Raw genomic sequence first — 26,721 nt, forward strand, 5'->3', positions numbered from 1 at the left:
TCAGGTTCAATGTTTTGATGTAATATTTCCGACCGAGCTTCCTTTCTTTTGTATATCAGCCCACAGACAGCCTAAGTAGGCAATCAGCGTTTAAACGTCGTTGTCTCGCGTCATCATCGTCATATACAAAGCCCGACAGGCTAATTATGTAAGCTGCAAATCCGGTGATTAGAGGAAGTGGGTCATACTCGCGCTCACTGGTGCGAACTCGTGTCAGAATTTTCGTTGGATCTCAAAAATGGCTGCGATCATCGATTCTCTTAACTGTGGTTTGGAATGATATGTGATTGCTCTGGAATATCATGCCCATATCTGAGTATGAAAACAATTTAACCGGCGCAAAATGGAAGGGAATGTTTGTACCTGCGCTCAGAAAGGTAAGAAGTTTATAGCTAAAGGGAAAATTTGAGCTGCATGCAAATGCTCACATTCCTGTTTCTGGGAAAAATGGTGACATACAGATCGTTTGGTTTCTATATCTTGCGTGTAGATTTATTCTTCTTAATGTCAACAGAGGGTTTGTAATCAACTTACATGAGTGTTGCGATAGAATATTACTGCACGTAGTTGCTAATTACATTTGACTTTGAGGAGGCGTGATTAGCTAGTAGGGATTTATATGAAAGTTATACTTCAAATCCAGCTTTCAAATTCGTTTTTAGGTTCAGTCGCAGGTTCACCCCTCTTTGAAGGTGCAGGACGAAGCTTTAGAATACATCGAATCTTTGATCGTACAGCTTTTGAACCACCTATGCGCGTGCCAGCCTCGGTCAGTTGCTGATGTCGAAGAACGAGTGATCAGTACATTCCCTCATCCGATCGATAAATGGGCCATTGGAGACGCGCAGGCTGCCATCGAAAAAGGCAGAAGGAAAAGTCCTGTTGTGCTTCCTGCGGATAAAGTTCACCCTATGATTGTAAAGGTGATCTTAGCCTTCTTTTGGGAGTGCAATTTGTTTTTGTTTTTAATCAAAAGCAGCTGTCACTATGTTCATATCATAAGCCTACGCTTATTTAATTTGCAAATTTACTTTTGTGCTATGGCAACTTATTTTGAACTTGTTTTACATCCTGCAAAGTTTGCGAGTTCACTGGTTGTAAAAGCGTTCCTATTTTTCCTTCACTTAAGATTGTGTACAAGTCTGAAGTAGTTTTATGTTGTCCCTTTGAATTGTGTTTTGTGTATACGGTTGTAAAATAATTACTTTTGAGATGTCCGGCTGATTTTCGTGTAAACATAATCGACAAAATCTTGTTTTCAACGAAATTGAATGATAAATTTCAACTTTGCAGTTTCCCATCAAAGTTCTTTCCTAAGTTTTTCCTCATTCTTCTGCAATATTTTCCTTGATATTTATCTTTGCATTTTCGGTTTAGAACGAAATGAATTTTTTCATGGTGTGAATTGTCCAATTTTTTGCACAAATATGCAAATTAAGAGAATTTTTTTCAGTTTCCACTTTTTTGTTGTCTCGTTCATTTCATTTTTGAAATGAATTCAAATAACTTTGTTTATGTTCCAAAAAGAACTAAAGTTAAACATTAGGACCACTCTTATTGGTTTTGAAGATTCAAGGTAAACAACAACTTTACTTGTTTATGATATATTTATTATCTGTTTCTCTTTTGTCTTGTGTACATGTATACAGCTTAAAATTAGTACTTGGATATGTCAGTGTACATTTCCTTTTTTTCAAGCAAAAAAAGGTCGATGAAAATCCTGCCTGTCCTTGGGGACATTTTTATCCCAATTTATTTGGTGGCATTTAGCACCCCATCCATAGGCAATGGGGGTGGGGAGGGGGGGGGAGAGCAGTACACCTAGTTTCTTAAAGCCACAGAACCTGGTTAAGTGTCCTGTGGCATGCAGATTCATTGGATTGAGCATGTGCTGTGAATGGAGAGTGGAGAAAATAATAATAAATATTAATGAATATGAATTTTATCCTTTAATAGTTGTTAGTCTGGCACTCTGGCCCACCTAGATTGACTCTCACTACCTGCAGGCCAGTCTCTTTTACTTCTTTTTTCTTGTTGGATTTTTGAATAAACAATTGAATAAAGAGAACCTATACACTGCTCTGAGTTGGGCACCAGAGCACAGAAAGATTAGGGTCTACCAAAGAAAACATGATGGCATACAGGAGAATGTGAACGGCAAAAGATGGGTCTGGGACCCGGCGCAAAGGCCATCATGATTGGCTGGGGTGTCAGAATGTCTCAAAACAGCTGATTTCCATCCCTATTCCATTATGATGATATATTCATTTCCACCCCTCCTACACATCAAGATGATATGATTATCCATGATGGGTTGGAGTAAGTCTGTCAGCCATCTCATCAGTCTAACCTTGCATGGATAAAGCCCATACCCACATGGGGTGGGTGTGGAGAGATGGCTATCACTAGGGTTGGATGGGATGACCTTATGGTTTGATCATACTCATACAGTAGATAACAAGTGCTTTACTTTTGGGGGGTTTTCAGGATATTCTCGGATTCAAGGTGGAGTTTCAAGTCTCCCTTTACATTGTAGCTGTCATGGAATACATATCAGCTGATATCTTGAAGGCAAGTATCACTTATTATTTTAAATGTTATTTTGAAACTGCAGTGGCTAGGCTTTAAAACTGAAGAGTGGTGGTTTGAAGCATCATGTTGTTTTCTGAGACAATAAATTTTGCTCATAATTTGTCTCTCCCTGGCAGCCAGTTGTCAACACGAATCTCTTGAACCCTTTAAACCAGGAGATCGACATGCATATTCTCCTAAAATCGAGACATTAAATCTTTGGTGATCATTTCCTTTTTTCTCATGAGCTAAATGATTGATTAAGCAAATGATATTGTAAAGAGAAAATAGATGATGATCACTTTTGGACCTTAAAGGGTTAATGTTAAAATCTGTAGAAATTAATTTGCCAGTTAAATTTTGGGGGTAAAACAATATTGTAGGGTAGATTGTAATGTTTAATGGTGTCATAATCTAACCCCCTACGCCAGGGATAGATTAGTACCTGTAATAATATTATCAGGGTGTAAATTAAGAAAATCAGAGTTATTGCTTGAATTTTTTGTTTGTATTGAAAAATTCAATCAGCAAGACACAATCTTACTTCCATCTTCTTTTTCAGTTGGCTGGCAACTATGTGAAGAACATCAGACATCTAGAAATCACTTGCCAAGACATCAAGGTTGCTCTTTTCGCTGACAAGGTCTGATATCCTGTTTTGTTTAATTTGCAGTAAATATGTAGTGTAGTGTATCTGTAGGAATGGGAGACTGAAACTTAAAATTGGATTGTCAGTATTACTTTCCATTACTTAATAATTTGTAGGTTTTGATGGACATGTTTCATCCTGATGATGTGGAAACATCAGTGGAAGCTGAGGTCAGTGTATTAAAAAATCATTGACTTATTGTTATTTTCCATCCTATTTTGTGAACTGGTCTGAAAACGTATTTCTGTGTACCTGTCTGTCTGTCTGTTTGTCTGTCTGTCTCTGTCTGTCATTTAAATAAATGACAATTTTGTTTCCCGTGTTCCAGACACTGAGCAGTCAAGCTGCACTGACATATGATGAAGTTGTTCGTGAAATGATGCTTACCGAGAGTCAGTACATCAGAGATTTGAACATGATTATCAAGGTACATCATGATTTTCCATATTACAAATTTTATTTTAAAGACTACTACATTTACACCAATGTCAATCATTCACTTCTTTGGTTGCAGGTTTTCAGAGCACCTTTTGTTGAAGCAAAGGATCTTTTCACAAATGAGGTATGTACACAGTTTTATAATATTTTGTAAATTTGTTATGTGTCTAACAATGTTTAAAGATCATAGAAGGAATGGCTTTTCTCAGTTTATATCATTTAAATAAACATTTATTTAATATTTCTCCAATGCCTCACTGTTTCTTTCTATTGTTTTACAGGATATAGACCGGATTTTCAGTAACATCACCGACATCTATGAATTCTCTGTGACATTCCTGGGTTTGTTAGATGCAGCAATTGAAGTTGCAGATGAAGGGAAACAACCAGCAATTGGGGAGTGTTTTGAAGAAATGGCTGAGGTGTTTGCATTGTAATACTAGTTTCAATATTAATTATATTTTTGTTAAATTTTACAATAAGGCTATAGGTTTGAAGAGAGGAACTCAGTCTGTAAGATTTCACGGACCTCAGCCTTGTTTGGCTGAGGTCTGTGAAATCTTACCTGATCTGCCTGCCTTATCGGCACAGTCCATGTTAGTTTCTTGGGTATCCATGTTACTGGGCTGGTATAGATTAAGGCCCGGTTCAGATGCTGTACTTCACTTGAGCCGAATCGAATTTGAATTTAGACCGACCTAAATTATTAGATGCCGAACTTAATTCAGCCAAAATTGATACACTGAAGCATATTATGACTGAAGAAAATTGCAGATTTGTAATAATTTCTGCATTTGATTTGGCTCATGTGAAGTACAGCATCTGAATGAGAGCCGGTCCACAGCCGTTATCCCCGGCTGAGCCGATCCGAAGTAGATCGGTCGTTCTAAATTTGATTCAGACGCTGTACTTCACATGAACTTAATTCATTGAATTCGATTCGGCTCATGTGAAGTACAGCGTCTGAAGTGTCACTGGGACATATTTTGATTTGGACTGATTTCAAGAAATGTAACTCATAAATTTGTTTAGAACGCAGTCATACCATCACCATCACAAAAGCAGACAGTAAAATCTCTCCAGTAGATTGTCTTTGTAATATTTATGGAAGTAAGTTGTCTTGTCTTCAGGGTGCTGAGTTTGAAGTTTATGAGACGTACGCCAGAGAGCAGACTGCATCAGCCAGCAAACAGTACAGGCATCTTGGGATTGGTGGAAAGCTGTCAGAGTTACTGCTTAGAACACCTGTCAATGAATATTTCAAGGTGTGTTTCAACTCAGTCTGTATTAAGCAAGATCAGCTTATCAGATTCCACCATTTTTGTCAATCCTTTTCCTTTTTAACTAAAGGTAACTGGAACAAAAATGTGCAAAAAGTTGTCAAAGTCAATGATTGTTTCCATCTACAATCTGAACAAAGAAACAGAAACTTCAAGTTACTGTAAAATTAAAAGAGTCTAACCTTCATTGCAATACTTACAGACAAAGTAGTCATGAGTTCTTAACCATGCTTTAAATTGTTGCAGTCCAAAGGCCCTCATTTCAAGGAAGCTGTGCAGTTCTGCCTTCCAAAGCTTCTTATGATGCCTGTCTATCACTGCTTGCATTACTTTGATCTCATTAAGGTGATTACAATATAATCAGTGTCATTTTCATGCCATTACCACATCAAGGAGGCATACCATTTTACTACAGAATATCAATAATTGTAAGTCTTGAGCTTTGAGGTTTTGGGTGGGCTTTTTAAAAGGGCTCACCATTGCTTGTTGGCTTTCTCTGGTTAAACAATTGATTTTAATTAGTCATTTCACTTTGTAGTCGATGTCAAGTGAATTGTAATGTCAGCAATCATGAACAAGGCAGTTACTTGTCTTGGTGATATTCAGGATGGCAATCAATAATATTGCTGTTGTGACAATCAACGGCAACCAATTCTCATAATGGCAATCAATTATCTTGATGGCAATCGTCATGATAACAATCCATTGTCACAGCGACAATGTTGTTATAATAGCAGTAAATAGCTGTGATGGTAGTTGTTTGTGGCAGTGGCAATTAACTTTGGTGGAAGTGATGATGGCAATCAACATGTTACTGTAGTTATGGTGACCATATTGTCATTATGGTACTAGTCAACTATTGTTATGATCACTGTGGTTATCATCTGTAATGGTAGCAATCAGGAACAGCAGTCAGTACTTTGAGTTCAATGTTTATAAGATTAATCTTTTTTTTTAGTTGTTAATAAGGACATCCCCTGATGAAGCTGATATTGAAAGCTTAGAGCAGGTATAGATAACAGTTCAGTTACTTTTTATCCAGAGTATACACCAGTGCTGCAAGACTGTGTTTGACTCTGAGGGTGATATCCACTCAGGTTGTCAAAATATCATTCAATGTAACGAACAACAGCTCCGTCCAGGATGATTGTATACAAACGACTACTGGCAAGACTTACACACTTATTAATGTTAAGTGAGAATGGGGTGTAGGGGAAAAGGTGCAGGGTATTTGACCTATCTTGTCATCTCTCCAAAAGATGTTGGTATGGAATTGTTTTGTTCTGGAATTCATGAGATTCATGCAGTTTGACTTTTTTTAATTTGAAAGAGTTGATGGCCAGTCTGAAATAGTATGTAGTCTGTAGTGTATAGTTTTGTTGGTGTCTTTGTCTTAGATGAGAAAAGAGTTTTAGAGGTTAGGTCTGAAATGTTGTTAAATATGTTAAGGTTTTGAACTGATTGACAAGTGTTTCAGGCAGGTTTTACAGTCACACTTTTTTAATTCAAAATGTTTGCATATTAACAGGCTCAGAGTGCTTTACAACCTCTTCAAACACAAATGGATATAATCGTACAATCCTCTGGAAATATTGCAAAGAAAAGAGAGTAAGTTAGAAAAAAAATAAAACAGCCTTGTAATTACTGTACATCAACTGAAATCAAACTCACCACAATCTCCCATGTGTTATTAGAGACAAGTTCTCAAGAGCACAGAAGAGAAAATCTGGAGCATTCAGATCAGCTGCTGTCATTATGAATGAACTGCAAAGGAACATTGATGGCTGGGAGGTTAGTACACTTCTCCCTTAATACAAAGGATTGAGCATTTCTTGACAAGCCTCTCCCCCCACCCACCCCCTTCCCACCTAGATGAGATGATGTGCCATTGTAGAGGTACTCCTTAGCGTTTTGTCAGTTGTTCCCTATTATTTAACTGAGTGGAAAGAGGAGATGTGGAACAGAATCTCTCACTTAACGCTTTAACCCCTAATATCAAAGAGCAAATTCTCCTATCATGTCCCCATACTTTCCTTATAAAAGTACTGGGGACTGAGAAGTTATTGAAATATCAAGAAAATTTACCTTTGGTGATCATATCCTTAATTCTCATGACCTCTAGGGTTGAATAAGCAACACCACAACAGACACCAGGCTAGAATCACTTACAGTAATCATCGATTGAGGGTCTGACGTGTTTCGTAACAGGTCATTACAAGCCCTACATTTATATTCTGTAAGTTGCATTTTAAGAATATTTCTACTCCCAGTACCAATATTGCTTTTTGCCTTTGTTTTGTAGGGAAGAGATATTTCACAGTCCTGCACAGAAGTAATTAAAGGTGAGTTCACTCAATGGTTAACTCTCCTTCAAAAACTCATTAATAACTCATAAGCCCATTGACCTATCAAATGGTTGATAAAACATCATGTGCAGTGGTTTTAAAACCCGATGAAACCTCTGATTCCTCCTTATTAGTATGTGGTGCAAGGCTGCTGCCTAAGAAAAATTTTAGGGAGCCCTTCGGGCTCCTAAAGTTTAAAGTTAGGAGCCCGAGCCACATTGTTAGGAGCCCAGTTTGAAATCCATGTATTGTTTTTCCAAGATCATTACATAGGTTATAGAGGTTCTTGCACACTTTAATAAGAATTCGCCGGGCCTAATAAATAACACGTAAACAAGAATTAACCGAATTATTTACTTTCATTTATTAATTTATTCAATTAACTTCCACATCTGTTGTGTTCAATGTGACCTAGAAGAGCCTTCAAAGAATTTTCTAAAATGTAACAATTAAACTGCTTCTTACCTTTCTTATACACATTCATGAGCCGGAAAAATATTTGAGGGGCTTAATTTGCGTGTAAAAGGAATTTTCACAATTTTCACAATAAAAGAATAACATAACAGTAGGTAATTTCAACTCAGAATTATTTACTTGACTTTCACATTTGTTCAGTAACAGTTGTGTTCCACATGACAACTTAACTAGTCTTCCAAAAACTTTCTAAAGTAGACCAATCCTCTCCTTGCCTTTTTTATACATGAACAGGAAAAACAGAACAGAACATCAAGTGCCTTATGTAAACCTTAGCCTGGATGGATCTCATTAAATGAAGTGCTAAACATTTGAGGAATCATTTAAATTGAATAACATTTTCCTATCTGATTCTGTGCTATAAAAGAATTTTATGTCAATGTAACTACATTGTAAATTCAAAAGATCATTTTTTTAAGTCTTATAAGTTCTCCAAAACAGCTCGGAGTTGTCCAAAACAGCTCCATTTTAGAAGAGCTTAATTAGCCCGTCAAATAGTACTGTATTTTACTCAAGGAAAAACTCCCAATTTTGGGTCCAAAACAGATCCTTTGAATTCACAGTGTAGTTTACAATTAAATCACAGCATTGAGCAATGTTCATCAGTCTTTTGGTTTTGTCCCCTTAAGAGAACTCCAGGTTCTAGCCTCTGGATGTTTGTCCACCCAGTTCTCTCGTCGGGCTCTGACACTGTTTTCTCGCCAATGCTTGACTGCATTGGCAAGGTGCCCAGATTGAGCGAAGGCCTTGACTCTCTCTGATTTGTTCAGGCTGTGGTACTTAACTGAGATACGCAAGTTGTTGTCCAGTGTCCTAGTTGCAAGACTTGAACGCTGAATAGTTTTAGTGCGGTTCATGGAGCTGAAACCTCGCTCACAAGCTGCGGTGGACAAAGGCCAGGTGAACACAATCTCGGCAATCAAAAGGAAGTTAGGAAATTCTTCTTGTTTAGAAAACAACACAGAGTAAATGTCAGGTGTTGTCTTGTGCTTCATTAGACTCACAAGGCTCTTAACTCCCTGCCACTCACTACTGACAGACTCAGCTTTAAAACCAGCTTTTTGCAACTGCTCTTGGTACCTGTTAGCGATTACACAGAGCTGATCACAACCATAAGACGCTAACTCTTCAGGATCTGTAGGCCACGTGTCTGGATCTAAAACTGAAGAAGCCTTTACAACTGGGTCGTTAAAGAGGTAATGGAATCGCTCCCCCATGCTCTGTCCAATTTCATCCAAAACAGACTTTCTGATCTTCTCAAATTGTTCAATATCATTGTCTTCCCTTTTGATCTCAATTTCTCTGAACACACTGCCATCCCCTGCTTCTTTCAAAAACGCCTCAAGTCTTGGACCATTTAACGACTTCATATTAAGACACTGTAATTCAAATTTTCGAACTGCTGCCGCTGCGGTTGTAACTGTAAGAAACTCAGCTTGAAAAACCTTACTTAAATGAGCTGCTTCCTCCGCAATGTCCCACAGAAAACTGGTAAAGAGCAACCCTCTGAATGAGGTTAAGAACTTGACCGAAAATGATGCTCGCCCCTGTCTACCACTTGATCCTACACGCATCTCTCTTGTGTTCTGGCAATGCATCATGAGAGTTTTATATCCCCGAAACAGTACCTGGAGTGCGGTTTGAAGATGTGGCAACCATCTAGCTCCAAACACATTAGTAGGCTTAGAGATCTGGTTATCTAGTGCTTCAGCTAACTCTCTTAATTCCCTGAGGGCCTTGGCGCTGTAGTGATATTCCTGGTATAAACTGCGAAGGACATCACGTACTTTCACAAAATCTGGGTATTTTTCTAGGCACTTGACAACTGCCAATTCAAGCTTGTGTGCTCCGCACCAGAATCCCATAAATTCTCTATTTTCTTGCCTCAATAAACCAACCACTCCGTTCTTCTCACCTGTCATTGCCGCACAGCCATCAGTTCCCAGGCCTGTAATTTTCTCCTTCCAGGTGACTGAATTCATGTTGGTTACTCTTTGGAAACAGGAATCAACCGCATCTAAATAACCTCTTCCAGTTCCAGCCTTAGGTTCTTCGATTCCAAGATATGCAGTGACCGGTCTTCCAACTGACTTTTCCAAGTAGCGCACATACATAATGGCTTCCTCAATGACACCATGATCTGTACTTCCATCAATCATTAGGGAGAAAAAGTTACATTCCTTCAATTTGTCTGCGAGATCCTCCTTCATAACAGAGCTTATGTGCTCAATGAACTCAGTACATGCAGATCGTGTTAAGTAAGTTTCACCCAGCTCCACCCCATTTAACTTTTGAAGCGCACAGAGACTTTCATAGTCATCTAATGGCCGTTCTAATGCTGAAATGTAGAAGGCTGTTTTAAATTTCTTCTCCATTTTTTCGTCTTCTTTTTCGTATAACTGCTTACAGCACTTGTACATTTCAGTTTTTTTCGGATCATTTATGGCTTTGTCCGCAGCAATACATTTTTTATGGTTCTGGCTTGTTTCATGTTTTTTTAATGTTTCGTTTTTGAAGTTGCTTGACCCACTTCTCGTAGCTATTTCACTGTCCTTTGATGCTAAAGAAGGGTGCTTCGAGCAAACACCACAGTACATTGATTTCACTGCTGTTCCAACAGGTTGTGAATTTGGGTAGGGTGTGTTAGTAATGAATGGCTGCATTGTGCCTTTTCTTACAAGGTTTATACGCAACCAAGAATGGGCTTGAAGCCACTTCCACTGAAATGACCTTGTCCGTTTTTGTTCATATTCCTTACGTTTGTCCATAGCATTAGCGTGATTTTCCCTTGTCCTATCCGATTCATCCTTTCCATCTTCTTCTATCTTCCTATTCACCTCAATCTTCCTTTTATCATCCATCGTCGTTGCACTCTTTACCTTTCTTTCACCCTCCATGTTCTTTTCTGCAGCCATTTTTCTTGCATCCATCTTCCCCTGATCATCCTTCATTTTCCTCTCATCCTCCATTTTTCTCTCATCTTCCATATCTGTTTCGTCCTGCATCTTAAATTCATCTGTCATCTTCGTTTCATCCTGCATCTTCAATTCCTTTTCCATCTTCATGTCATCCTGAATCTTTAATTCTTCCTCCACCAGCATTTTTTCCTTCATCTTTATTTTGTCCTCTGTCTTCTTTTCTGTCTTCCCATCATCCCCCATTTTCATTCTTTTATTGTTTATGCCTGCTTCATTTCTCTTTTTCTTTTTACATTCTGTTGGAAACCAAAAGTCTTCCAAACTAAACGACCTTTTCGGGGGGGATGCTTTTTTAGTGGACTGGTCAGCAACTTTGCGGTAGTCTTTAGCAGTTTTGACTGCATGATCGGCATATTCCTTTTTAAAAAGGGGGACAAAGTGGTTAGGAACATAAATAGCATTTGGGCGGCTGTCTAATCCACCATCCCTTGACCACAGAATATGAAAGCAATCATTATTGGAAAACACGTCTGGCCTGTTAATACGTGGTTTCACTAAGCCATGTAAGAGGGGGCGAATAGCTTCTGCACAACTTGGATAGATTGTAAAGACAGGCCTGGAAATCACTGTGGAAAGTGCCATGATGTGCATCAGCGACGACCATTCACCTAGCTGACATCCCCCAATTGCCTCACTCTGGATAGCAGACTCACGGTTGCCACTGTGCTCCCACTCTGCTATTCCATTTTCTTTCAGTGCGAGCGTGAAAACGGTGACTTCTCCAAAGGGACACCCACATTGAAGAGCTTCCCGGAATCGCGGATGGTTTCCATAGTAGGCAGTATTTTCAAACAGCTCAATGGCTGTCAGAATACGAAGACAAGTAGAGTATTCTGTTGTACCCACAAGGGCCAGAGAAATGGCGTGGTACAGGCAATTTCCATCCCCAGCGACTTCATGAGCAATAAGGCCAGTTGGTGCATCACACGGAATAAGGGACTGTGCCAGTTGGTCTTGTTTTAGCTTATCAGATCTCGGGAAGGACTGGTTAAGGTTTAATTTTCGCGAATATTTGTCCCTTAACTTGCAACACAAATCTTGGTTATTGCTAATCAGGGCTTCTTTCAAAGTTTTTAAGTCAGCAACCTGAAATATAAAGAAAACCGGCCCACTCTGTGAACTGTTCAAAACTTGTTATATTTTATTGAGGACCTTGGCCTCAATGAGGCTAGACCAGTTATACACAGTGTAGCGTTACTATAAAGATATCAAGTGGCATTTCATTTTAAAATATCTTATATCTGTCACTAAAGGAATAAAGATTCCCGCGGCCAAACCCCGAAAGATTTTGTATTTGTAAGCGAATAAAAATATAGCCCAATTACAAGTCAGTATCAGAAGAAAACAATTATTCACTTATAAGACGCACCTTTGTTTACGAAAATTTGTGCTTGCTCGATAAAAATTTTCTCAAAACTCGGGGTGCGTCTTATAACCGAGTATTTTCCCGCAACAAAATTTAACTTTGCCAAATTTCCTTATAATTAATGTTCAACTAAGATGAGAATGAATAAACAAGACATTCATCGTTGCATGGTCATCTTGAAGGTAAATTCCTGGTTTGGTTATGGAAAAGAGAGATTCTCCATCTGAGCCGTCAGAACTGGTTACCTAGCACGTGATCAAAATCTGCCCCGATCAAATTTCCTTCCACGACAAAAATAGCCGTGTCACGAAAATGATATTTGTTACATTTCAAGCGCTACTGTCTTAAACTTTCGGCACTTTTCTGTGAGCATGTTCCAGAACCAAACTCAACATCAGTGTATCGAAGCTGTAGAAACTGTACGCGAAAAGAAGCCGTTTTTATTATAAGTGAAATATCAAGCTTACAGTATCTTTGATCTCAAAACAAACGCGGTTCAAATTTCATTAGTCAAAGAAAATTTGCATGAATTTGCGAGGCAATCACAGACAGCTACCTAGCTGATCTGCTATTTCGTTTAGAAGGTCAAGAATGTCAAGTTGTCACTACGGATTAAGGTGATTCCGTTGAATTGCATTGCGCATCCTTGCTGCGCATAATTTTTCGCGTCATTTAGCGCGCGCACGAGCGCGCGCACGCACAACATTACGGGATTTCCTTAAGGTTAAGCTCTGCAGGAAAATAAATGGTCCTTTTCTTCTAAACGAGCACGGTGACCCCCATTTTTTAATGCAACAATTTAAATGTCATATGGTTGACCACTATATATCGCGATTTAAAGAAAAGTTAAATACTCTACTTTGAGATATTTTTCTTTGAATGCTTTAAAAAGCACGTATTTAGGTAGTGCTGCTTACGTGCACACGCAGCAAAATCTTTAATTTCTTTCATAATCTTAATTCCAGTTCAATGAAAATAGTTTGTTGTGTAAGATTAAAGTAAATTTTGTTGAACTGCTTCGATATTTTAGTGCAAGAAATTAATTTTTCTAGAAATGATAGTCTTCTCTTCTGATTACTAGCGTTCCTAATATAAACCTCGTGGGTCATCTATTTACTATAATAGCCATCCAAGTTGCACAAAAACGAGCACGGTGACCCCCATTTTTTATTGCATTTTTGTAATGCTCATAACATAGTCATGAACTGGACCAAGTCTTAGAAAATTTTTAATAGTCCTTCTTTTTCAGCGGAATCACCTTAAATAAAACCGCATTGAATATAGGTCAAATGAAGGCACAGCATCTTCGGTTGTGTTTTAAAAGCGGGAAATATATTTTATTGTTTTGAAAGAGACAGTTTCCAAATCGTTATCTATATTAATATAAATGTTCACATACGGAGTCGTAAGAAATAAACATTGCTTACCTGTTGCGAGAATTCCATTGTAGTCACTGGGCTTAAGACAAATTGCTGAAACCTTTGTCGATTTTAGCGAGAAAAGAAGAACCTTTGCCGATTTTAGCGGGAAAAGCAGAACCTTTGCCGATTTTAGCGGGAAAGGGCGCTAAGCACGTGCAGCAAGGCAGAAATACAACCAACACAAAGTTGATCATTACTTTAATTTCTTTATTCAAGGTAAAGACATCACATTACAAATATGAAATATCATACTGCGTTCTCTGGCGTGTTGTTTTTTAAAGTCTCTTGAAAATGCTGATACGTTGCAAACTGGTACATGAAATCGAACATCAAGCACGTCCAGTCGATAGCACGCAAGATAGCTTCCCATTCTCGCCACAAAAAAGTTATCAAATCGACGAAAACCCAAGCAAACGATGAACTGCACGAATGTCAACATAGGCAACAAACAGCCCATAATTTTGCTATTCCATATTTGGAAGTCAAATCTCAGACCCAGTCTTCAACTGCCATCCGGACTCGGAAACGATGGCTTCGTTCGTTTCGACAAAGCTTCACAGTTGAACACGTTAGGTTTACATAATTTACGGTTTACTTGTGGAAATTTTATACTGCCTAATCGCATCATCGCTAACCATATCAACAGTTCCACTGTTTAAAGTCCTACTCCAGCTAAAGGAATATAATGTACAAGGAGGTTAAGTCTAATGCCGTGTGTTAAGTCAGGCGCCCGCGCGGGCTCCTTGTACCGAAATTTGGTCGCCCATGCTCTTACCTTGGGCGCCTCTGGCGACCGGGCGCCCGTTAGGCAGCAGCCTTGTGGTGTTAAATGTTTTTTTTGTATGCTAATTCCCAAGGTTCACAAAAGCATCATTGTTATGAACTTTCTTGACACACACTTTTCCAGGAATGTTTTTGAAGCCGTTCAAAAAACTCGCAGCACGTGTTTTATCGGGTCTAAAACAACTTGGCTGCACCTTGTGGTTTTAAATCCTGTTAAAACACTGCTGCTCATGTTTTAAACATTACTTATAATGTTCAGTCTATTTTTGAAAACAAAGCCTAATTTATCAAGCTGACCATTTCCCTTTGCTGTAATATTTATGGAATATAATATGTTTGTAATACAGAGGGAAACCTTGGTAAAGTTCATCCAAACAAGAAGGATACTGAAAGATATGTTTTTCTTCTGGATGGCCTTCTGATCTGCTGTAAACAGGTACTGTTTGTCTGAGCACTTAATTTCTTTGCAAAACTGCATCTGACTGATGATGATTGATACAAAAATTCCATAAAAAGGGTTTGGTTGATTCGCTAGCTTTCAAAATAATTAAAGAAAGTTAAATTTATTGTATTGAACATTGTGTGCATAAAATAGCTTTTCTGGTTAAAAATGGTTCAGGCAGTTTTTTGAGAAATGCATGTCTGGTATATTTGAAAGAAATGAGATGTTATGGTTTAAGCCTGGTGAATAGAATTTATGATTTATGATAGATGAATTTTTCAGTCTGTGACGCAGGCATACTCAGAAAAGGTAATCTGAGTTCCCCAACAGGAGTCAAACCTATGACTTTCCTATTACTAGTTTGGATAACATGTGTACCACCTGCTCTGGGTGACTGAGGTAAAGAATAGAATACGTTGCTTCCAATGTCCACCATACCTTATGCAGTGCCGACAAGTCACAAATAAAACAAAGCAGCTCTCCAATGTTAAGCTTGTAGGTGTGTCAGTCTTGATTAGCAAATGTTCATGTTCGAGTGCTGCATGTACATCCTTTGTCTGGGGCACAACTGATTTCAATATTATTTCAATTTATATTTTACAGAACACACGTCATTCATTGACTGGTCCAAGCCCTGAGTACAGACTCAAAGAAAAGTACTATTTGAGAAAGATTGAAATCAACAATCTTGATGATACAGAAGGTAGATGATCAGTTTGTGTAATCATAATCAAGGTGCATTTTCTTTCCTGTTCTATTAGCCCTTTAACCCCTAATACCAAAGAACAAATTCTCCTATCTTGTCCCCATACCTTTCTTATAAAAGGTCTGGGGAGAAATTAATAAATTATCAAGAAAAGTATAAAAAATAGTCTGGTATTTGTTCATGACAATATGATGTGACCTTTTTTTTAGATCATCTCCCTCCTGTGAGTGCCTGATTTATATTAAATATAAATCATTCACTTACATGATTTTACCAGAAACACCTGTATCAACTCATAAAAGTGCTTGAAAAGAATAAGTCACCAAAAGGCAACATAGATCTAACTTTTTCAGTGAGTCAATATATTTTTCTTACCAGATGTAAAGAATGCCTTTGAGATTGTTGACAGAGAGCAATCCAAAGCAGTGTTCACCTGTAAGACAGAAGAAGAAAAAAATGACTGGATGTCTGGATTAATGACAGTCTACATGAGAAGGTAAGAGCGTATTGTTTGGGGCATTTTACTTATTGTGGCATATTATCCTGATATCCTGTTCTTTTGTTTGTTACCAGCACTTTGGACAGAATGCTTGATCATCTTTTGTTAGAGGAAGAAAAGGCGGTTCCTCTAAGAATGCCGAGCCCAGAGAAATACTGGTAAGTTTGGGGATAATATTATGCACTTATCATTCGCTTTCCCGGGGGTTGACCCCCGGGACACCCCCGGGGATTTGTTTTAACGATCAAACAAAAACCGTCTAAATCCCCGGGGAATAGGGCATGAAAGTCACGCCAAATACCCCTCCCCAGGGGCTTAGGAGCCAGAATACCTTCATTTTTTGCTAGCATCCTAGAGACTCACAAGACAGTTGTCTGTCTTAGCTTTAAATATCTGCTGCCGATGCAAGTTAAGCCACAAAATAATGGAGGTACATGTCAGCTCTAAGAACACAATAGCTGTTTTTCAGATAAAAAGCAACTCAGAGAACTAAAAGACAGCGCAACAAGCTATAGCACTATAGCTCTTGAAAGCGAGCTTTGTAAAGACGAGGATCTGTTAGACACTCATATCCGTGATCACAAACTTCCTGCAATCTTCTAGCCTCCCACGCAGACCTTGTTAGGGGTTCATCACGCGGGTCTGCGTGGGAGGCCAGCAATCTTCTAGCCTCCCATGCAGACGTCCTTAGGAGTTCATCACGCGTTTCCTTCCCCACGCATTTCTTTCCGTTCGTGGGGAAGAAAACGCGTGACGAACCCCTAAGGACGTCCACGTAGGAGGCTAGCAATCTTCCCGCAGCAATATACAATGGCATTAAGCCTAAATTCACGAGTTAAGAAATCCACGGATCCTGTATCTTCACAGATAACATTTATTTAGTGCCACCTGAAATCTTGCAGTCAATCCAAGCCGATAAGCCTTAAAAAATGCCACCAAGCTAGCATACACAATGGCATATCAAAAACTAATCCTTATGGGTCAGAATGATCAGTGAGAAATCCTCCATTCAGTATATTTGAGAATTCCCCCTCATGATCAAGACAAACACCATGAAGCAGAGCAGTCACTTCAAATTTTGATCTAGGGAAGAATCTCTTACACAAAAAGAAAATCGCTGAAAGACATACTTGTAAAAGCAAAACTGAAAAGGCTTTTATCAACACAACAGACACACAGTGGGAGTCACGCAGCTCTGTCAACCCCATTTTAACATGCCATGTACCGCTGACCAATGATGACCAAATCCTGGGGGTGCATCCCTGGGGTCTGAAGCGTTCGTTTCCAAAACTAAACAATGTCCCCATCCGGCGGGCCCAAAATATTGTCAAAAATGTACAGTTCCCCGCATGTTCCCGGGGGTTTCCCGGGGGTGTCTCAGGGGTCAACCCCTGGGAAAGCCAATGATAAGTGCATTAAAGATAAGGATATCGAAAGCTTGGTAATGTCACTATAAGCAGACTTTGCAGTTTGTCACAGGTAGTTTAATCACCCACTTTTCATTTTTGAAGGATAAGCTTTGATGGTCCGTTAAAAACTATTAGCAACCCAAACCTCCTAGACCATAACAAAAAAAGTTCAAGGGTCAGGCAGATGTTCACAGCAAGACAACATTGGACGCTTGCAACTTGAGCACAAAAATTAAGATGTTCAAGCTGTCTGAAACCATTATTTATCGAGTCTGTTGAGGGCAAAGTAAGTGCCAAGAACCAACGCATTCCACTTAGCTTTGCAAGTTAAATTGCAATCCTTGAATTTATGATATTATGATATTATCACTATGCTCACCTCCCCCACCAACCATTTACTTATTTTCTGTTGACATGCATACTAAGATCAATTAAACTCCGAAGTTGTTATTCTGCTTAATGTACAGAAAACTTTGAACAAAGAAACAGTGCTTTGATTGGTACTCAATGTTATAATCTGCCTTTTTTTAATATTTTCCAGGTTTGCTGTGGAAGATGCGGAAGATAATATTGTGTTTGAAGAGGGACAAGGGGTAAGCTTTTAGAAACTTGAAAAAACAGTATTTAGTAATTTTTGAAAAACACTGTAACGTGTTAGTATTCTCATTTGTTTTTACATTTTCAAAGAGCTCAAGTAATGCCCCTATTATCAAAGGGGGAACTTTGATCAAGTTAATTGAAAGACTAACTCATCACAAGTACGCAGGTTGGTTTCATTTCTGCACTTTTTTTATACTGATCTTTTGCTTTCTCTCGGTTAACATTGTTTTCATTTTTGCAATTTTTTTTGTACTCATCTTTGTTTTGTTTTTTCTCACTTACCATTGGTTTCATTAATTTTGTTTTATGCAGATCCAACTTTTGTGAGAACGTTTCTCACCACATACAGATCCTTCTGCAAACCAACGAAGTTGTTAGATTATTTAATTAAAAGATATCCTTTTCTGAATTGTTTTTCATCGAACAGACGATGTGTTGTAAAAATAAAATGAATGAGAATTCAGTGGCACATCCACAACACAAGAGTCATCTTATAAGTAGGTAAATTATGATCATCTGAGTGAGTGTAGTCCAAACAGTCCTTCTCAGGACTACACTCACCCAGATGATTACATCTATCTACTGATGAGATAATATGTTGTATGTTTTTACAGTCAGTCTACATCACACAGAAACAGTATTTTTGAAATTTGCATGAACAGAGTTGTGAAATTTACATGTCAGTTTTGAACACCTCCAGTGGGATTACAGAGTTCCCCTAGAAATTTCCGTAACTTACCGCTGGTATTATCAGGATTTTTACGGACGTATTAAAGATTAGTTGTAGATGTAGATCCATCCTTAACCCTGCATTACATTTGACATCCCTGAGCCCCCTCCTAGCGAGCTTGATGAACTTGCTATGGCGCGAGGAGAGCCTGTGGTCCGTGAAGACCTCAAGAGATTTAGAAAGGAATATGCTCAGCCTGTTCAACTCAGGTATGTTTGGATACCTTGGAAAGTTTGTAATTGGCGTGTCTGATTTGTAACTTATTCATTGACTGAACTGGTTAAAGATTGATGATTGAGTTCTGATTGCCTCTGATCCGTTAAATCAATGATCAGCAGCTATTTTATGCAGTCACAAAGATACTTAAGAAGACCGGGAGCCCGAGGGAAAGAGGGGAGGGGAGGGTTACTCCCTATAATGGACTATACGTGGAGGCTCCGCCCGAAAGGGGTACCTTTTCAGGATGGAAGTATATGAAAGGGTACGAATTTCACGAGCTGAAGTATAGAAAAGGGGAAGGAAAACTGTCATTTAGGTATTTAAAATATTTCAAACAGACCCAACAAATAAAGATCCTGTAGGTATGTGAAAGTGCTACCATTTCCTGTGGAAGATATATGAAAGGGTTTCCTTTCCTGTCAAAAACTGTTGCTCCTCGTTGGGGAGGAGCCTCCCAATACAAAACTTTATTGAGTACCCCCCCCCCCCCCGCCCAACCCCTCCCGGGACCAGGAGAGGTTAAGCTAAGTTCCTTATCATGACTGTGCATTCATAACATGATTCCAGTTATACTGATCAATAAAAGGTCACATAAACATACTGTAAACTGCTGGTAGTCTCTCTGCCAAGAATACTGTTATAACAGAGCGTCCAGCAAGTTGATTGTCTGGTCGACATTGCAACATAAAGTCAGTGTTTGAGTTTGTTTTGTTTAACTCATCAGAGTCCTGAATGTTATTCGTCACTGGGTGGATAACCATTGCTATGACTTTGAGCGTGATTCTGAGTTATTAGAGAAGCTGAACCGGTTCTTGGAGGGCGTGAAAGGCAAAGCCATGAGACGCTGGGTAGAGTCCATCAACAAAGTCATCATCCGAAAGGTGATTTTCGTGTTTTAAAATTCTCATTTCCATTTACCTTGGGAGGGGGAGAGGGGGCGGCTTCTGCTATAGCGACACGCAACATGCATTAAGTGGTACTGAGAGGTGGGGTATCCCTTTGATAGGAGCCACTGAATGCTTGAGCTTCTTATCAAAAGTAAAGCCTCAAGTCGAATCATATTGCATATGAGTTTAATAGTGTCAGAGGATGTGGTTTTTTCAACCAGTTTGGTCTGACATAAGGTCTCTATTTCGACTTTGTTTTTCCGACTGGTAAATGAGACGCAAAAATTTCTATTACAAATTTGCGTGCATGCGCACTCGCTCCACTACCTTATTAGCAATATTGCAGCTTTCAACCACTTGTCGTATTTTTGCCATCTACTGAAGTTATTCCGTCATTTGTCTTTCAGACGACATCGTCCAATTTACCTCCAGAAATTACGTTTGAGAAGGAACCGCCGCCGATAGAGTGGCATCTGGCAGCATGTAACGACATGGACGTGTTCAATATCCTGACGGTGAGAAAAACTCAGAATTTTCTCGTTAGTTTACTAGTGTGCAAGTTAGTTCGTCTTTTCTAAAAAAGACTAGCAATGTCCAAGAATATAGCTCGGTAATTTGTTTCGAGGAATCGATGGTAATTTCTGGAAATGTGGCTATGAACAGCTCGCTTTTTATTGCTCGCAAGTCATGTCTCACAAGCGTTCGCTTCTGTATTTGAGAACTTGGAATGTTGCTTTTTGCTCTTTTGTATGACAAAGCCGTTGATGAACTAAAGCTTGATCATTTACTTCTCTTTTAAGCTCCATCCAATTGAGATTGCTCGACAGTTGACGCTGATTGAGTCAGAGCTGTACAGGTAGCGTAGTGTTTATTGCAAACTTGATAAATAGAGGAAATCCGACAGAAAAACAAGTTGAAAACTAGGATGTGCAGTTTTCTTGTTCTTTTAACCTACTTGCACACACGTGATTGGTACCCTTTGAATCAAGCTCATTTTTTTTAATACGAGCCAACAAATTTCCCACGAGCTGGTTTTATTGCGGGTTTTGGCTGGCTGAGTTGTTTGGACTTGTTTGCACTTTCAGCTCGGCTTGGAAAATGGAAACAATATTTCTTCTTTTGATCCATGTGCAATGCTCTTTGACTTGAAGACCCTACGTCGTATTGGATCAAAGAATAGTTGAAACATTTCATCCAACACTTCGCTCCTTTTAACAGCCGGTTCTTCTGACGCGGTGTTGGATGAAAATATCTTTACTACTGTTCAAGTTAATTGTGAAATGAAACATTCTCAGCACATTTCCATAGCTTTTCGAACCCGCATTTGTAGTTGTTTTGCTGCAAACCTAATTACTTCCTCTACGAATTTAACCTGCCACTGGAACAGCTAACCGTTCCGTTTGAGAAATCCAACTATATTGGACCTCTAGAAGCTGTAAAGGAGATCCTCAAAGGCCAATTCCTGGAAGGAATAAATCCTTTTTATGCGTATTTTTTTTCCTGGATTTTTTCAGAGCTGTCCGCCCTTCTGAGTTAGTAGGGAGTGTGTGGACGAAGGAAGACATGAAACATCTAACGTCACCAAACCTGTTGAAGATGATTCACCACACAAACAAGATAACTTTGTGGTTTGAGAAAAGCATGTTGGAGTTTCCAAACTTAGAGGAAAGAGTAGCAGTTTTAAACAGAATTATTGACATTCTCACAGTGAGTGTGCAGACGGTTTAAATTTACTTTCTTTTGTTTTTCAAAATGGGGTGTCATTGATCATGAATGAAACTTGAAGATTTTTTTTCTCTGCCTTAGTCTATTAAAAACAATATTTTGATCACTTTCAGATTTTTCAAGAATTAAACAATTTCAATGGTATTTTAGAAGTAGTTAGTGCAATCAATTCATCGCCTGTCTTCCGACTTCAACACACTTTTGCGGTAAGTCACACTTTGTGTAAGTTGTTGTTTATCACATTCCTTTTATTTTGTATTTCTAGTTATTTTCCTTCCTCTCCTACCAGAATACGAAATCTAAGAAGCACACAGTGAAAAACTATTTTTATCACCTTTTTTTCGTTACCCGCACGCACATTTTGGCCCGCGAAATTCAACTGGCGCACCAAACACCAGACGAGTGTACCCTAGTGCGTGTTGCTGTTGGCTTATTATTGACAAACCAACAAAATGTGACACGGGATTGAAATACTTTGAAGTGAGCCCGCAGTTCTAAGCGTTTGTCTGCGATTAAAGCATGCGCGAATGAGGAAGCGTTGCGGAAATAAGCGGAAATAGCATTTGTTGCGGAAACAAACTTTTTGTTTTGAAAATTGAAACATTTTCCGCCACTCGATCGAAAAGTTTCCTTGCGAATGATAAAAACAGGAAGAAAAATGGCCAACACTCAAATTCACAAAATATAATGTTTCCGCGGGCTTCAGTTTCCTTGTACATGCTGTGGGACCTTAACCCAATCATATAAAAGGATGTTTCATTTTTCATTAACAAATCAAAACTCGTTAAGCTTAAAGCTGTTTGCTTAAAGGCGAAAGAGTGCCCTTAGCAGATATAAACTTTCGAGGTTGTGACCCGTATTTAGTTTTTCGCGATGTTCCATTATACGTATTGGTTTTAAAAGAGACATTAGGGACATTCAGATTTGACTACGAGTATGAGACGAGATTGAGTACGAGTCTCACTTTCAACTGAACTAGTTACGTCCCCAGAACTCTTGCTCTTTCCCGTGTTTCTTAGCAGTAAATAAAGAGACTCTAGAAACATGATTAATGTGACAAGTGATTATCTCAAGCACGCAAATTAGATTTGAAAAGTCGTACTCGTACTCAATCTTGTACTAAAGGCCCCTGTTTATAAATCTAGCCCCCGTTTAAGGCGCGTAAGAGAATAATTCTTACCTTTTTCCCGCCAATTGCTGCGTTTATATTTACAGGAATTGTCCGTTAGACGAAGCCAGATCTTGGAGGAGGCGAAGGAACTCAGTCAGGATCATTACAAGAAGTATATCGAGAAGTTACGCTCCATTAACCCCCCCTGTGTTCCATTCTTCGGTAAGAAATGACTGAGAGCTTTTCACTTCATGTTGAAACTCACCATCTGTCTTGTGCATCACAAGCATTGACTGATGGGAAAGTTGCACAGGTGGTCGCTAAGCAACGAGTCGCAACCAATGGACGTGACGTCAAAACTGCCACAGAGTCCTTATTAGTCATACATTATTAATTAATTAATACAAGATATTTTATTTCATTTAATAGGTATGTACTTAACAAATATTCTTAAGACGGAGGAAGGAAATCCAGATTTTCTTCCCAACTATCCGGAGGGGATTATCAACTTTAGTAAAAGGTGTGCTATTATTGTTGTTAATTATCATTTTTCTTGTTGCGTTGGGTCCAAGGTGCGTCGAGGTTTCAATGAATTTGAATAACATTTCTTTTACATTAACAGGAGAAAAGTAGCTGAAATCACTGGAGAAATTCAACAGTATCAAAATCAGCCTTACTGTCTGCAAAAGGAACTTTCTATTGCGGTAAGATGTCAACTTACCTCAGATGAAACCATTTTGCCTTAGAACTTGTAAGAGAGCTTCCACGCCCAGAATCAGTTGAGTTTTGTAATTTTCCACAGTAATGCAAGGTTTGAAGAAGGAAGCCTTAGTGTGAACAGTAATTAGGGGCACACAGCGAGAACATTAAAGCAAAAAATGTTGTCTTCCGTGTTCCCATATCATTTAGTATCCTTTTAAAGGTATATTTGTGCAGCTAACGCAGTTTGATCTATTCGGTTGCTTCATCTGAAAATGTTAATTTACAGAAAGTTTTAGGAAGCGGAATATTATTCCGTTACGAAAGTGCTAGCTGACTTTATTTCGCATTTTTACGACATATTTACCCTTCCAAAACGAAAGGAATTAGTTTCCCAGTCGGTTACGAAACTTTAAGCTGACATTTTGGCGAAGAAAACTATGTATTTTCTGAAAAACTAAACCCGAATTTCTGTGTAAATTTTAAAAGACGCAACCGAAAGGAACTGTTGGGTCTCCCTCATTAATATTTTCTTCTTGTGTTGTTTATTATTTTGTACTAAGAGTGTCAAGCTATACTTAGGAGAGCATTTTTAAAGTACGAAAGTTACTCCGAAGAACATCCTGCAGTACTCAACATTTGTTCTTCGGAGTTACTTTCCTACTTTATTACTTACATTCGTCGGCTGGAAATGGTTTCGAGGACATTTTTGCACAGTAAAAATTGAGATGCATTTCCGTTTCCAACCCGAAATCATGAGTTGGCGACCCCTTAAATGTAATGATAGTAAAAGGTTACTAAATCCGAAAAGGGCAAGGATTGTTAATTTGGGTAATTTACCTTTTTACCTTTGTAGTTTTAGTATTGAGGTGATTGTTTCGTTGTTTAGGAGTATCTTGAGGCTCTTGATCCGCTCGAAGGGCGAAGTGACACAGAAATGGAGGACTATTTGTACGAGCTATCGCTTGATGTTGAACCGCGGAACTGCGAAAAACTTGTGAAACATGTAAGTGGAATAAGAAAGATGCAATATGCTTGGAACACTGAAGAAAACATATGAGTCCCCCGACAGGAATCGCAGCCATAACCTTCCCAGCATGCACCAGTGGGATGCTCTAACCTTAACCTCGGTCAAACGTAAAAAAGAAAGAAAAGTTCGTTAAATTTTAAGTTAAGTTTTTTTGTGAGTCTGTGAGTATACTTAATACCGGAAAACCGATTCACCTTATGGTTCCTGAAATTTTTAAAAATCAAAATGATTCAGTAAAGTCACAGACTCACAAACAAACTTACAAGCTTTGAGCTCTCTGAGTGAAAACCGGACTTTTCTTAAGTGGGTAGGGAATCGAATGGAAACGAAACCAACCACGACGAACTGAAAAATTTGCTGCTACTTTTTGTTTTCAAAGTTGCTCAGGTTCACTTACGTTTAGAAAACGGATGTCCGCGAAGAAGAGGTTGTTCAGGCTTGTGTTGTACACAAGCCAGTCAGCGCAACTTTCTGAATGTGAAGCCCTTTGGCTTTAAACCGCTTGGGCAAGGCAGTGAGAACATCAATTAAGTGTTAGTGGTTTTGCATGTGCGTTGAACATGTTTATAGAGCTGTTTTCTTTTTATCTTCTCTTTTCTGTTTTTCAGCCTCGGAAAACAGACTATTCCCTTAAGTCTCCAGGCACAAAGCCGACCTATTTGCAGTCGCGCCTCTCAATCACCTCACAAACAACCCTTAAGCGGTCCCCATCTCAGGCTTCCTCCATCTTCTTGCCGGATAGCGATATGTTTCCGTCAAGTGCTTCGTTATCGCCGAGCACTCCCCGAACGCCTATGTCGATGACGTCGTTTCTGCCTCCTGACACTGTCGCGGAAACCATTCCTGAGACTCCTATGTTGGAAGATACGGAACCTGATTACGTCAACATCGAGAACTTTCCGGAGAAAGAGCCACCGCCGCCGAACATACCTCCAAGAAAGCCTCGTGCAGCTTCGGTGAACGGTCCAGAGAGGCCGACCGAGCATGTTACGTCACCTATCCGTCGGCAAATGTCGATGAATACCCCGAGTGTTCCCCGACTTCCACCGAAGTCAGTGACATTAGAAAGGTTTCCGCCATTCCCTCCAGGTAGCGAGGTTGCTCCGCCAATTCCCCCCAGGGAGCCTAACAGGGGTACGCGACGAACGCCTCCTCCTATTCCCCCTAGAGTGCCCACAGAGTATGAACCTATGACAAGTCCTACGGAATTAACCAATCACGATGAATCTCTTCCACCGGCTTTGCCTCCAAAATCAAGGCGTTCGTGACAATTAGGAGATGCCGTGACGGGTGTTGCGTGACAAGACTTCTATCTATGGAGTGACACTAAAGAGAAATTTGTTGTCAAATTGATTACTAAATGCAGTTATCAGTGGTGTAAATTATGCCAAGGATTTAGTCCTGATTTCGTCCAAAAGTAGAAGAATTATATATCATAAAATATGAAGATTGTTTTCCAAGTCCAGCATAATACATAATAACGTTTTTGCTAAAATATCTGAAATCGGAATGGTACAATTATAAATGAAATTGAAAGGAGTTAAGTTTTTGTATTCAGGCAAAAATCTTGGGCGGGGTCTGGAACAAGCGCTCTTGAAAACAGGAAATAATTATGCGTTCCAGGTGAGCGCTGCAGTCATTGTCTCTCTTACAAAGTGGGGTGGGGTGGGGTGGGTGGGGTCATAGCTACAAAAGTGTCCCCAGTGGTACCCCTAGAAATATAATGAGGCCTCTGAGTATTTTCGATAAATTTTGCTATATCGTGAAGCGCGATTAACACAAAACTTGAATTCTTAGACGTAATGATGTTTTTAACTGTCGTAATAGATCCAGGTGTGTACAATTCCTAGATAGAACATCAAAGCGAAAGTAATTTTGAATGGTAAATGTCCAGTAAATGGTCCGAAAGCAAAATAAAAACACATTCTCCTACAGATACGTACATCTGGGACTTTTCACAACACACCTTTCACCAGAGCAACCACCGATAAACACGGGGAGCTCTGGGAACGAATGTTTTCCTTCGCTATCTCGTTCCCAGGGTTTCGCTTCCCGGTAAGAGAAGAAAGCTTAGAAACAAAGTTTATTGTGCTGATGACAATTGCCGTTATGTCGCGCCCTCTGACGTAATGTGATACGCTGCGCCAATCACAGTTTGATCTATCTTGGCCCAAGCGAATTAATACCCTGATTTTAAAATGGCGACTTCAAATCGCCGCCGAAAGTCGGCCACGTTGATCCCCTCCCTTGATGGTACTTAAAATCTGTGGTACATGCGCTGCATAACGAAGTGTCGTCAAAGGTGCCGGACCGGTTAGCTCAGTTGGGAGAGTACCGGACTACCGTGCGGGAGGTCGTG

General features: G+C 39.3%; 2 protein-coding genes across 2 annotated transcripts; one reads left to right on the plus strand and one right to left on the minus strand.

Moving 5' to 3' along the window:
* The first annotated feature begins 237 nt into the window (after positions 1 to 237).
* On the plus strand, positions 238 to 26,294 carry LOC146478754 (son of sevenless homolog 1-like). Its single transcript, XM_085112355.1, has 32 exons — positions 238 to 377; positions 663 to 923; positions 2,488 to 2,571; positions 3,134 to 3,214; positions 3,337 to 3,390; positions 3,549 to 3,647; positions 3,735 to 3,782; positions 3,940 to 4,080; positions 4,789 to 4,923; positions 5,185 to 5,283; positions 5,897 to 5,947; positions 6,467 to 6,546; positions 6,633 to 6,729; positions 7,241 to 7,280; positions 14,653 to 14,741; positions 15,351 to 15,450; positions 15,832 to 15,949; positions 16,027 to 16,110; positions 17,903 to 17,954; positions 18,049 to 18,127; positions 18,274 to 18,355; positions 18,778 to 18,900; positions 19,635 to 19,791; positions 20,205 to 20,312; positions 20,598 to 20,653; positions 21,312 to 21,504; positions 21,636 to 21,728; positions 22,738 to 22,855; positions 23,063 to 23,153; positions 23,256 to 23,337; positions 24,222 to 24,338; positions 24,971 to 26,294. Exons 1-32 carry the CDS (start codon positions 303 to 305, stop codon positions 25,628 to 25,630), a joined length of 3,747 nt encoding a protein of 1,248 aa, XP_084968481.1. The 5' UTR covers positions 238 to 302; the 3' UTR covers positions 25,631 to 26,294.
* Positions 8,268 to 12,050, minus strand: LOC146478755 (zinc finger protein 862-like). The gene has a single exon (XM_085112357.1). The coding sequence runs from the start codon at positions 11,324 to 11,326 to the stop codon at positions 8,360 to 8,362; it is 2,967 nt and encodes a 988-aa protein (XP_084968483.1). The 5' UTR covers positions 11,327 to 12,050; the 3' UTR covers positions 8,268 to 8,359.
* Positions 26,295 to 26,721: the final 427 nt, after the last annotated feature.

Source organism: Pavona decussata, unplaced genomic scaffold (assembly GCF_977016875.1).
Source record: "Pavona decussata unplaced genomic scaffold, jaPavDecu1.1 SCAFFOLD_64, whole genome shotgun sequence".
NCBI classification, from domain to species: domain Eukaryota; kingdom Metazoa; phylum Cnidaria; class Anthozoa; order Scleractinia; family Agariciidae; genus Pavona; species Pavona decussata.